Below are 13,443 nucleotides of genomic sequence, written 5' to 3' on the forward strand. Positions count from 1 at the left end.
ATACTTATCTCAATAAATTTGTAATCAAATTAAATAACTCAAAGAGAATAATCTATCAACACCGAAAGCGATACGATCCAGCTCTAATAAGTTCAAATCAATTACTTGAAGCATATTTAAAAACTTCTTGACAATAATTGGAGGACCAAATCTTCAAATCTCGTATGCTTGTAATCAAATCGAGCATTTCAATGAGACGAAACCAACGAGTTTAAAATCGTCTAATTCTAATATCATTAATTCAATAAATGTCAAAAGAATAATCTATGATTAGCAAATCATACTAATTGTCTGTTAGCTTTGATGATTTTAATTTTTTATTTTTCGGCATGTCGCCCTTAAAAATCTATAAGTAGGTCACGGCTTATTTGCATTGTTTGTCAAAAAAAAATTCACAATTTATTTACGATGTCAAATTATATTTTTATCATTTACCATTTTTGAATGTTTGAAAGTATTGTTTCATTGTGTGGATATTATTATTTCTTTTGTTGAAATTAAATGCTTTGAAAATTATTTTGCATTTATTGCTTTTGCATGTTAAAAAATCATTATTGAAAATTAAAGGTTGTATTATTTTGAATATTTTAGAATAGTGGAATTCTACTTAGTGGTTTGTTAGCAATAAACTTATGTTAGGGTTAAACCATATTAAAATATTTTATGCATGTTGTGTTTCTTTATCTTTCTTTGCACTTCTTTATTTACTACTTTGATCACTATGGTTATCTCTCATTAGTACTTTTGGTATTATATATGGTTAAGTTTTGATTAAAGTATTCATATCATTTCTATTTTTTGTTTAAATTAATTTAAGTCACAGCTCAATTGGTATCCAAGTCTAAGTTAAACTTTATATCCTTCAATAATAAAGATTTTAGGGCAACACATGATTTTCTTAAAAAATTGAAGATTAAAATTAAAAAAAAAAACAAGATAGAACTTCAAATTATAAGAGTTAAATAGTTAAAATCCATGAATAATGCTAATTGTAAAATAATGAGTTAAATAATTTTAAAAGTAAATTTTAATTAGGAGTGGAAGTAGGCTGAGCCAGCTCATTTTTGGCTCATTTATGAGCTCGTGACTAGTTTATCAAGTCATGAGCATGAGCTCAAATTTGAGCTTACATATTATACAAGCTCTTGCTTGAGCTCAAACTTGATGAAACTCGACTAATTTTCTTGCGAGCAAGCTCAAATTACTCATAAACCCTGAATCTTATTTCTTTCTCTGGACTTGAACTCTAGTTCACAAATTCTTAAATCCAATCTCATATGCTTCTTTTCTTCATCATCTGTGGTTGATTCTAACAATGTCTTCTCCAATGAACTCTTGTCAAAATAATCTCCATCAAACTCCTCTTTTTAATCATGCACCATTGATCTTAACAATGCCTTCTCCAACGTCAAACTCATGTCAATGCTTTGTCCATCAAGCTTCTCTTCTTCACCATCCACCATCCACCATCCACCATCCACCATCCACCATTAATCTTAATGATGCCTTCTCTAGCAAACTCTTGTCGATGTCTTCTCTCTGACAAAATTCACTTCTTCATTAAATGAAGTTGGTCTAATCTACACATTCTCTAATGAACTCCATTGTAGCTCCCCTAGTTCATATTGATGCCTTTCCTAACAAGTGGCAACTTTGGTTCATGCTTGCTATTCCTCTTGTGAGCCAAGGCCGTACTCACCGTATGAGGTCATTTAAATATTGATCAAGATTTTGCGCCTGTCGTTGCGTAGGTGAGCCAAACTCAGATTAGCTGTGACTTGGACTTGACTCAAATACACTCCTAATTCCAATCATTGATTTAGTAAAGGCTAAGTAATGCGTTAAGAGCACTTTGAGAATATTTATGAAAAATATGTTAGACTAAAATTTCAATACATAATTTAAATTCTTAATTACTATCTTTCGAGTTAAGCATCGACTTTTCAAAGTATGAAAAATAATTTTGAAAGAAAAAAATCTTTAATTATAAGATTTTGAATTTAAGTTCCTTAAGTAATAAGGTGTAAGTTAGGGCTGCAAGCAAACCAAACGTTCGACGAGCTGCTCGTTGTTCGGTTCGATTAAAGTTCGTTTGTGATTGTTTAATTAACTAAACAAACAAACTTGAACAATATTTTAAATACTCGATTCTTAAATAAACAAACTTGAACACTGATGAGTTCGGCTCATTTATGTTCGTGAACAACATCATTTGAAGTTCATGAACAAGCTCGACATTAAGCTCGATAAGAAGCTCGATTCATGTTTGATTTTGAACTTGTGAATAAGCTCGATAAAAATAATTAATATTTGACTATAAAATTAATAAATATAAATAATCATTGCCTTTCTTACATAGACAATTGCTTTTATTATAAATGTGTTTGTTCATAGATATGTTCATGAATGTGTTTGTTTGATAGTAAAAAAAATTTGTTAAATATGTTCGCGAACAAGCTCGATAATCACTAAACGAACGAACATGAACTGAACATGAACCGAACATGAACACTCATTAATTTAAATGAACCAAGCATGAACACAAACAATAAAGCTCAAACAAACATGAACCAAACTTGAACAAGCTGATATTAAATGAACACAAACATGAACACTCACATACTCGGCTCGGCTCGGTTCGTTTGCAGCCCTATGTAAGTAATGACTTTAAATGTCAATTTCTAATACCATGGCAACTTATGTAATTAGTAATCATAGTTCCCTGAGTATTACTAATTTTAAAAGTGCCGCTCAATGAGAGCTAATAAGTACCAACAATCAAATTGTCATGCTTCAAAGTAATTAACACTAAAAGATGTCTTAGTATATGTTATTACAAGAAAAATATTTGAAATATACTTTTTTATAAATATTTTTCCTTTAAAAGCATTTTCTACTTATGGTATACTTCTTGCTATTTGGATAACTCACGCTAGATTGACCTCACCCCTCCCTCTTCGCCTTTCTTTGATCTTTTTTTTTTTCAATTTGAACAAGTACAATTTTTTTTTAATTTTCTTGCTCTGAGGAGTTCTTTAACTATCCCATAAAGATGCCTATAATATCCTATATCATAATCATGGTCCTTATGTAAAGATCAATTTTTTGTTGGATCTCACTTATATGGCTTAGTATATAATAGAGGCAATCAACGAAAAACTCTTTATCTTTAATAATGTTCACTACCAAATGCAATTGTTTGTTGACATTTCCTCTTTTATACTCACTCGAACATCATCCATGAAATGGCGTCTGCGAGCTCGAACCGTTAAATTGAGTCGCTTGCGGAGCTCATTTTCAGTAGCACGAGTCGAGCTTGAGCTCGCCTTTTTAGCTCTACTCTAGTTCGAGCTTGAGATTTGGCTCACAAGTCGAGCTTGAGTTAAGTTTGACTCGAGCTCTACTCAACTCGTTTGTACCCACTAGTCAAAGTCAATGGTTTTGCTTTGGTAGTTCACCTTTATATGAGAAAGTCAAATGAATCTTTTGGCATTTTAAATGTTAGAGTAGTTATAATAATCAAACATCTTCCACGAACTGGCATATGCCCGTTTGAACTATGAAATCGAGCCACTTGATGAGCTTATTTTCAATGGTAAAAGTCGAGCTAGAGCTCGACTTTTTAGCTCGACTCGAGTTCGAGCTCTAGATTTGACTCACAAGTCGAGCTTGAATTAGGTTTGACTTGAGCTCGACTCAACTCATTTGCAGCCCCAAAGTCAAAGTCAATTCTCTTGCTTTTGCTGATCACTTTTATATGAGAAAGCCAAATGAATCTTTTGGCATTTTAAATGTTAGAGTAGTTATAATTACTCACTATACTTACTCACTCCAATACTCTTATTATTTTCATAATCCTTCCATTTTTATAAGTTGTCTATTTATCATATAATATTGCCTATCCATGTTCCTTGGGGCTTCTCTATTTTATTGTTGTGTTTCTCCTAGTGCTTAGCTTCTGGTTCTTAGTATAACTCCATGCTCATTACATCTTTAAGAATGTTGAATCTATATTTAATTGTGAATAAAATAACCTAACAAACAACACTCATACCACACACATAATAAAAAATTGATAGATAAATAGAAAGAAAAAGAATTTAGAAGGAGAGGCTATGGGATTTCATTAGATTATCAGAAGGACAAAAGTTAAGTATAAGTGACTTGACCTCTTAAGCTTCGTTTGGAACGGCTTTTTGGCTGCTTCTTAAAGCAACTTTTTATTTCAATAATTAAAAATTTTGTACTAGAAAGCTGCTTTAATAAGCAACAATAAAGCTGTCCCAAACGAAGCCTTAGACTCGCCACCTAACTCATTGTTTATAGATTTAGGCCAAGGTTTGAGCCTCATAAGAGAAATCATTTTTAATCTATATATAAAAAGGAGAAATTATGTACGTAAGAGTACATATGATATAAAGCCGAAATTCATAGGAGTTCAATTGATAATTGATCAAGGCTATTACTTGATGAAATTGAAAACTTGATAGACGAAGTTGTCAATTAACTTGATGAAACTACCGAATTGGCTTATGAAATCGCCGACTTGTAGAATAAATTGCGGAAGAGTGTCTTTCAAACTTAGGACAAGTATGCTTGGTTAAGCCTTAAACTAAGTATGCTTTGTCAAGTTCATCATTGCCATAGCGAGTTCAGTCGCTTTGTCCTTATTTTGTTGAAGTATAATGCTTTGATGAGATTTACTATTGTGATATTTTGTAAATAAATAAATATATAAGGAGTTAGATATGTAAATACATGAGAATTGAATGATATATATAAACATTAAACTCCTTGATATATATATCATCACAAAATTATCTTGATCAGACACGAATCTCAAGAAAAAATCAAATTGAAAACTTAAAAAAAATTAAATTGGAGACCATCTAAACTTCGATTTCAATAAACTTACAGTTGAACTGAATGTCTCAGAAATACAAATCCAACGACACCAAACTCAACTCAACTCGAGCCCAAATGAGTCTAAATTAAAGACCCAAAGCACATTTGGTGGGTTCAAACTATAATTTGGATTACCAAATGTGACATGTTTATAGTCGAATCGAGTGGCTCGACGAGACAAATCCAACGAGCCAAGATCGTCAAAATTTGATATCATTAGAGCCTTCAAATACCCAGTAAACGGTCTACGATCAAGGGATTCCACATCAACCGTCCATTCAAACCACTCTCAATTTACCCTTGATCTCCCTTCTATTTACTAGTCATGTCACTCTCAGAAAACTATGAATAGACCCCTCATTTCTCGTGAGAGGGGATCCCAAGCAAGAAGAGAAGAGAAGAAAACAAGGAAGCAAGAAAAGAAGAGAATGAAGCAAGGAAGTAAGAAGAGATGGAAGAGAAGGAAGAAAAGGAATAAAAGGGAGAGACTCCTCCTCGACTACCGCCAGGCTTCCACCTAGCAGCCGACCGACACCGGAGTTCTGCTCGATTGCCAAATGATGTAGGAATTCTGCCCTACTGTCAAGTGATGTCGGAGTTCTGTCTAACAGCCAACTAACGCCGAATTTCTGCCCGAACGTCAATTAACGCCGGATTTTCGATCTTCATTAGTAACTGAATTTCAAACAAGTAGTTATTTATTATAATATGATCGTCTCCAATTTCAGGGACAAGTCAGTCACTTGTAATATAAGCAAACACTAGTGGAATCATTTCAACTTGACATGACCTCGTAATTTTTCGCTTTTGTAGGGATTCTATGTAAAAATTCCGGTGTTACATTTTTTCTTCTATTTGTGTGTTGGATATTCGTACAACACCGAGACGAAAATTTTCTAACTCTATCATCGCGTTTATTCTAACCAGCAACTCTCCTCAATAATAATAATAATAATAATATTATTTTATTATTATTAATACAGAACCATGAAATAAAGTTAAAAAATATTTAACGTTATTCATAATACAATATAAAACAAAAATTATATAAAAGCTATATATATAAACGACAAGAATTACATTGGCCCTCTATTTTCTTTAGAAAAAAAAAATATCGATGACTATGATAATAAGGATAAGATTAGGTGGATGAGCACCATCTTCCTATAAAAAAATATTCGCACGAAAGGCTCACTCGCAAAGGGCAAATCTAATATATAACAACTGAAAAAATACATCAAATAAAGACAGTAAGGAAGCTTGGAAACTCGAAGAGGGCTAAAGAACAATATTCCTGAAGGGTTGAGTGCGAACAAGGAGCATTTTTTAATAGAGTATTATTTTTTTTAGTCTTAGGTTTTGTTTGGAACGATTTTATTAATGCTTCTTAAAACAGTTTTTTAGTACAAAAATGTATTATAAAATTGCTTTAAAAAGCACTAAAAAAAATGTCACAAACAAAACCTTATTAATTACCTTCACTTTGTTACATGAAATCTCCCTTTTGAAAAGAATTGGACTCCAATAAGATTTTTTTCGCCGTTTGGTTTCATTTTTAACCTTTTTAATAATAGTTGATAATTTTTTTTTTACTTTGGATCCTCTGATATTAAATTTGTGCTCAAATACTTAACATTAAGAATATACGCTATTATCATTTGTTTGTGCTTTTGATGCGTTTGACTTAAAGTTCCACTGATAATATTTTTAATGTTATTTAAAACATTGAAGGGTTGTTTGGCTGCCAGTAGGATTTAATTTAAATAGAATTTAGTGAATTATGTACTACTAAATTTACTGAATCCTATTTGGGCTAAATTCTAAAAACTATTTTGTTACTTTTATTAGAAGGGATTTATATTGCAAATTAAATAATATTTATCCTAATTAAATAATACAACTAATAGGTAATCAGTGGTTTAATAAGTTAATAAAATAAAACATTTTTTAGATAATTAAATTAGAAATAAATATAATAATCAATTAAGATAATAAGTTATTAAATAATTAGTATTAATTATTAACATTAAATCAATTACTTGATTGACAATTAACACATACTATTATATATAATAATAATAATAATAATAATAATAATAATAATAATAATTTGATCAGAATTTTTAATTAATAAAGCTTCCATCATATATTCTCTCATAGGTTAGTTTATAACTACTTGGAGATTAATATTTACATTACTCATTAATTACTAGTTTATAAATTAATTAATAACAATTTGCTGAATCAATTAGCACAAAAATATGTAATTTATTTAATTAATTAATATAATTGTTATATTAAATATATATTTTATTCAAAGAAATTACATATTAAATGATTTAATTTTTAAATTAATATTTTTCTAATTTATTTATCATAAATTATAAAAATGAATTTACTTGTGTAATTCAATAGAATTTTTTAAATTAATACTAATTAATATTAATAATCTATAAATATTAAAATCAATAATAATAATAAAACAAGTTTTTTAATATTTATGTCAATTAAATAAAATTCACACAGAGAGCCACATATGTAAAATTTATATCAAGATTTTTTTATTGATAGTCAAAGCTTCAACCAATAGATGAAAGCCAAACATGTATAATAAATTGTGTTAAATATATAAAAAAATATGAAAGATAATAAAAGTCAACAGACTTACAGTCAAGGCAAGGATTTACTAAATTCGTAATTTAAGGTATAGAAGTGAGAAAAGGGTTTAAATTTGTTATTTTGTAGTTTGGCAGAATTTATGTTAAAATTTGCTTAAATATCCTCAAATTATGGTACTAAATAGCCCCTAAGTATTGTATAAATAAATGAGAATTTTTAGATATTTAATATAATAATATATAAAAATATATTAAAGAATGCAATCTCATCTCTATGTCATAAACAGAATGAAATGCAGACAGCAACTGTGAGCCAATCCATGCCTGATATCCCAAGCCGGAGATCTTACGGAAGGAAGGAACTAAGCCTATTCCATGGACTCCCGCCGGCTACCACGCACCGCCGTCGATCCCAAGGTACGCCGGGTCGGATTCTTCACGTCAGGCGAACCTCTGCCTGCAAGATCCCAGTCCTTCCCAGCTGAAACTGGCGGCTCGACTACCGCTGACGGCGGTATGATGTCCTCCACGACTACGCCCGACCTTTCTGTCGGCGTAATATCCTTCTCCCCCGTTATGATCCCGCCCCCTCGTTACGCCTCCGCCGACGGTCTCCCAGCCCTCGGCCGCGCCGCAGCAACCGTGACCACTGTATCCGCTTACAGCCCCTTGTCGCCCCTTCGGCGGGATGCTATCCAGCTGCCGGTCGGGAGCTTCAACCCGTCGGAGTACATGCAGGGCACGTCGGCGATGCTATCACCGTCGAGCAGCCGGTTCGATGACTTGGACTTCTCGGAGGAAGTTGCTTGCTACGGAAAGAAGTGGCCCGGAAAGGAAGTGGCGTCGTTCCCTGGGAGCAGCGATGAGATGATGATGGCTGTTAGGGGTGGGGGGAATGCTCTGTCCATGAGCGCGCTGACGACCGCCTCCGTGGTGAAAACACTTCCGGGAGTCACTGGTATGTAACGAGATTCATGCTACTTTGCTGGTGAGGAATAGAGCTTCAAGTTGTGCGTTGGAAACAGTGTTGTTAGGTGAGGATTAAAAGCTTTGTTGCATTAATGAAAACTTGGAATTCTTTTATTTACATGTGTTTTTTTCAGCGTGACTGTCGATTATGCCTTATTGATTCCTTAATTAAGGATTTAAGGTCATTTGGAAACATTCGGGCTTTAAATTTAGTGGTATCATTTGACGGCAAAACCACTTGGTTAGAGAGCCCTGATCATAACCGTTTATCTATGATGCCATTTGGCGGCGAAATCACCGGTTATAAGACACGTGTCACATCATTACTAGCAGGAGATTGTTTGAGAATGATTCTTAGTGATATTCTTGATTATAACTAAGATTCATGGTGCCAAATGTTGACCATCAAAAGAGAATCATAATACTAAGTTAAAGTGTGGCAGAGATGAGGATGCTCAGGTGGATGAGTTGCTTTACCCTTAGAGAAAGGATACAAAATGAGCATATACATGAAAAGGTTGGAGTAGCTCCAGTAGAAGATAAGATTAGAGAGAGTCGCCTTAGATGGTTTGCTCACATAAAATGGTGGCCTTCCGATGACCCGGTTAGAAAAATAGAGGTATTAGATATGACTTATGTTAAGAAAAGTAGAGACAGGCCTAAAAAGACTTGGTTAGAAAATATTAGAAATGACATTTCTTTATTAGATTTAAATGAGAATTTGACTTTTAATATGACACAATGGAGAAAAAAGATTCATGTAGCCGACCCCATGTAGTGGGATAAAGGCTTGATGTTGTTGTATTCTTGATTAGACATTCGCTCTTTGTGAGTTGAAGTTATTTCCAAATATATCCGTCTTGAGAAACTATTGCAGAGGGTGGATGAATTTTCGTTTTAAGTTTTAAGTGATTAATTTTAATTTTAAATATTAATATTTTGATAAATATTAAGCTTTGAAGTTTGGTAGATTTTTAAGAGTTGACTCCTCCGGTTCAAATTTATATTCAGCATGGCCATCATTGGGGTGAAATTAAAATCATGTCAAAACATTTGTATTTTATTAAAGTTTCGAGACATTTGAAAGAGTAGAGTCCCATTCAGTTGAGATTAGCTTTCAATATGATCATCATTAGGTATAAAATATTTAATATCTTTAATTATCTGAACCTCGTCGATTTTTTTCGCCTGCTAACAGAGGATCAGGTTCGATTATCAATTATTATGTGAACACTAAAATTGAATCTTATATTTTATGATAAGTTTTATTTAAAGAGCCTTTGAAGGCCTAATATGAACTTAATATTAAATATCTTGATATATTTATGATTATACTTTCGCTTGTTAATTCAAGTTATGACTACTCCAATCCTTTGAAGGAGGATGAAACTTGAAAATTTAACCCACACAACATTTTCAGACCTTAAGATTGGGAGTTCAATGTAGCAGTCGGAGCATATGCTGGTATTTAGTTTTAAAATAGGATTTAACATCAGCGAGTTTTTAATCCCCGCGCAGCATTCTCAGACATCTATATTTGCAGATTGACACGTTCGTCGGAGCACATGCGGGAAGTCATATTTTAATGCATGAGGGGGCATTTTAAAGTTTTTATATATGATTATTTATGCATTTGGTTATCGCTAAAGTTTGCACAAAATTTCATTTGAAGTTTGAGAAATGCCTTATGTTCTCTTGTACGAGTGTTATAGATCCGGTGGCATGTGTTGAAATAAATTTTGATTGTTGTGTGCAGGAAGAGTATTGCCTAGTTTATTTTGCTTCCTCCAAGTTACCATATCCTTCAACTTAGCTTGTAGAAGTGTGCTTTTGCCTGCAAGTTAGTTGTATTGTTTGTCACGAATCTTTCATTTTCACTTATAAGCAAGCTAATTCATTTGATATGATAACTTGCACTATGAATTCCTTGTTTCTACTCACAGGTGTATTGTAGTGTTCGTGCTACAGGTTATTGTGTTAATTGCAACTTCCTTAGACATGTTGATAGGAAAACTATCACCATCATTGCATATCAACTGTCATTGTTTGCAGGGGGTTTTAATGTGTTGTTTGCATATTGATTGATATGAAGTTATGAACTGTTGATAGATTGTATTCATTTCAAGCCCACTGTTCTTTAGCAACTTAGCACATTCATCGGAAGCCCCTTAGCAAGTTAACACATTCATTAGGAGACCCCCTCCGTTTTATTAATGCCCGCAAGATCTTTGCTCATACTTGTGGGTTGATTGATATGAACATTATGAGTTTTATATTCTTCATGTGTAAATTATGGCATTCATTAGAGGTTTCATTCTATTATTTGTAAGCAAATTGTTATATTTCCCCCAATTCTATAGTTCACTGCTTGTAGGAGAGTCATGTTGAAATTTTTTGTCCACCACTCATCCCTTGCTTGTTCATTTATGTTCATTTAAGTGACCATAATTATTATTTAGCATTTATATTTTATATTGATATGTGCATTTAACTTTCCACTTTGTTGCATTATTAATTTAAAGTTTTCAGTAATTTGTTTAAGTTTAGTTCTCTGTAAGTCAAATCAGTTTGAATTCTGGCAGCCTCCCGGTGTCTTCCCCATTTAGGATAATTTTGGGGAGTCTAGGCTTGCTCACTATGTCAAGAAAGGCGTGCATAGGTTACAAGGGTACCTACATGAAAAACTTACAAATTTTTCCATCGGTGTCAAAGCGCACACGGGTACTTAATTTTTTTACCTCACCGTGCTAAGAAAAGCTGCACGAGGCTTACCTGTCTCGTCGCAAGTATCACACTGAGCTCCCTCCCACCGTGCTAAGGAAAGCGCGCATTGGGGGGTCTACTCGTTGCACCGCAAGGGTCGAAAACAGGATTTGGGGATTGTTTTTTATGTTAGTGAGTATTACACCTTGCACGAGCGAGGTGGCGATGACGATGTCAGGGGCACGAGGGATCTAAACACACAAGCTTCTTCCTCACACACTTTTTTTCTTTAATTTGTTTTTTCTATTTTTTTATAGTAAATAATAATAATAATGAAAAGAAAAGAATAAAGCTCTTTATTAGGGGAAAACTAGAGGGAGAGAGTTACTCTCTCTTTGTTAGTGAGAATGAAGGGGCTGTTGGAGGGGTGATTGGATCATTAGGTTGATGGCTTGGAGTTTGAGGGTTGTATTGGGGATATCAACTTAATGTAAGTGGTTGAGCGAGAGAATGACAAGGAAATTTAGGAGTTGTAGTTGCTGTGGATTGCTTGTGAGGTGGACTGTAGGGAGGTCAGGCCGATTGAGTGGGACTGTGTTAGCGTTCGGCTAAGTGTAGGTGGGAGCAACAGGAGGAGTGGAGATTGTAGGGAAGATAGATTAAGTTTGGGTTTGCGAATAGGGGGCTGAGAAGAAGTTGGTTATGGGAGGATAAGGCTAGTGTGAGAAGAAAGAGGAGCTGCAGTGATGGAAGAGCTGGGAGAGACTACTATGGTCAGGGGCTCAGGGCTTGAGTAGGAGTTGTGAGGCTGGGGATTCAAGTACAAGGAGTTCGACACAACAGGGTCATGCGGCTAGGTGCAGAAGGGAATGAAATTGGGCACATAGCAGGTTCGTGTGTGAACAACAGGGATGGGGTCAGTTGGGAGGCTGCTGCTCCTGTCTGGTGCGAATAGATTCGAAGAGTTGGATTTCACATGAGAGGGGAGAGGAGGAACGACAGGTCATGCACACCAGAGTGCGTGAAAGAGTTTAGCCGGTCTGTTGGATTGCACAAGTAGAGAGGCTTGACATGGGGTTGAGCTCTATCGTGCATCGGAGTCGTGCAAACATAAGTGGGTGTGGTCCGGATTTGCTGTTGGGTTCTATTGGTAAAGTCAAGGAGAGCGGCTGCTGGGTGTGGAATACAAAGAATGAGAGTCAGAGGGAGATGGGAGAGCTTGAATGAGGGAAATGATCCGGTTGTGTGCGTGAAATGGAGAGGAATTGTGCATGCGAGGATGGGCGACTGAATTTGACGTCGAACTGTCGAACTGCAGGGATTTGAGCAACCACATTACGGGGATTTGAGCGGGATTTCGAGCAGGATAGCAAGGATAGGATATATTAAAGTATAAAATTTTATTTTATTTAATTTTAAAGTATAAATTTAATTAGAGTGATAAAAAAGGGTAAATTGACCCCCAAGATTTTCTTGTATTTCATATGCCTTGATTTGTGCATCATCATCTCAAAATCCATGCTGATTTTGCATTTATGCTCATGCAAACATCTAGGCAATATTCCAGTCATTTTTGGGTATTTTCTACACTCCGAATTAATGACAAAGTCTGTTTTGCAAACGGATGAAGTTTGGGTAATGTCACGCATTGTGGCGTGTGTTAATAGTCTATTTTGATAATGTTTATCAATTCAATTATGAGGGGCCCCTGCTTGGGTAAATTTGATGCTCCGATCGCATTGACGCGGTTCGTTTGACAATCAGAGGTCATTTGGGTAGTTTTTGATAGCGTCGCGCTTGCCAACAAATTACATTCTTCATTTCGGATTGATTTACACATGAATGACTCTTCTTTGGCAAATTTAGTGTCCTGAGCGCATCAGTGTGATATCTTTCACGATCGGATAATATTTTGAGCCATTTTTGATAGCGATCGAGGTGTCCCGATGCTCGTGATAAGCGATACATATGATAGTCGCTTTTCTCGATGCACTCGATTGATTGTGGAATATGTTTAGAGGTCAACACATAGTTGTTGACTAATGCATATGTGAGCTCTTTCACCTTGAAATTCTTCTTTAGCCTTCTCTAGTTTCCCCTAAAGATTTCTGTAGCACCCGTCTCCCATAATTTTGTAGTGGCATTTTGAATTCCTTTAAAGATTTCGCTTTAAATGTTGGACATTCAAGGAAGGGAGTTCTAACCTTAAATAGCTGGAACAGCGAAGTTGTTGCTCATTATGTAAAAA

At 34.4% G+C, this 13,443-nt stretch overlaps 1 protein-coding gene across 1 annotated transcript in view; it reads left to right on the plus strand.

Moving 5' to 3' along the window:
- Positions 1–7,805: 7,805 nt before the first annotated feature.
- LOC110103390 (translation initiation factor eIF-2B subunit delta-like) overlaps positions 7,806–13,443 on the plus strand; it is a 36,176-nt gene continuing 30,538 nt past the window's right edge. The window contains exon 1 of the mRNA XM_020832082.2: positions 7,806–8,481. Within this exon, the coding sequence (XP_020687741.1) occupies positions 7,899–8,481 (583 nt within the window). The 5' untranslated portion in view covers positions 7,806–7,898. The remainder of the gene's footprint in view (positions 8,482–13,443) is intronic.

Source organism: Dendrobium catenatum, unplaced genomic scaffold, assembly GCF_001605985.2.
Source record: "Dendrobium catenatum unplaced genomic scaffold, ASM160598v2 fragScaff_scaffold_1056, whole genome shotgun sequence".
In the NCBI taxonomy this organism is placed as follows: Eukaryota; Viridiplantae; Streptophyta; class Magnoliopsida; order Asparagales; family Orchidaceae; genus Dendrobium; species Dendrobium catenatum.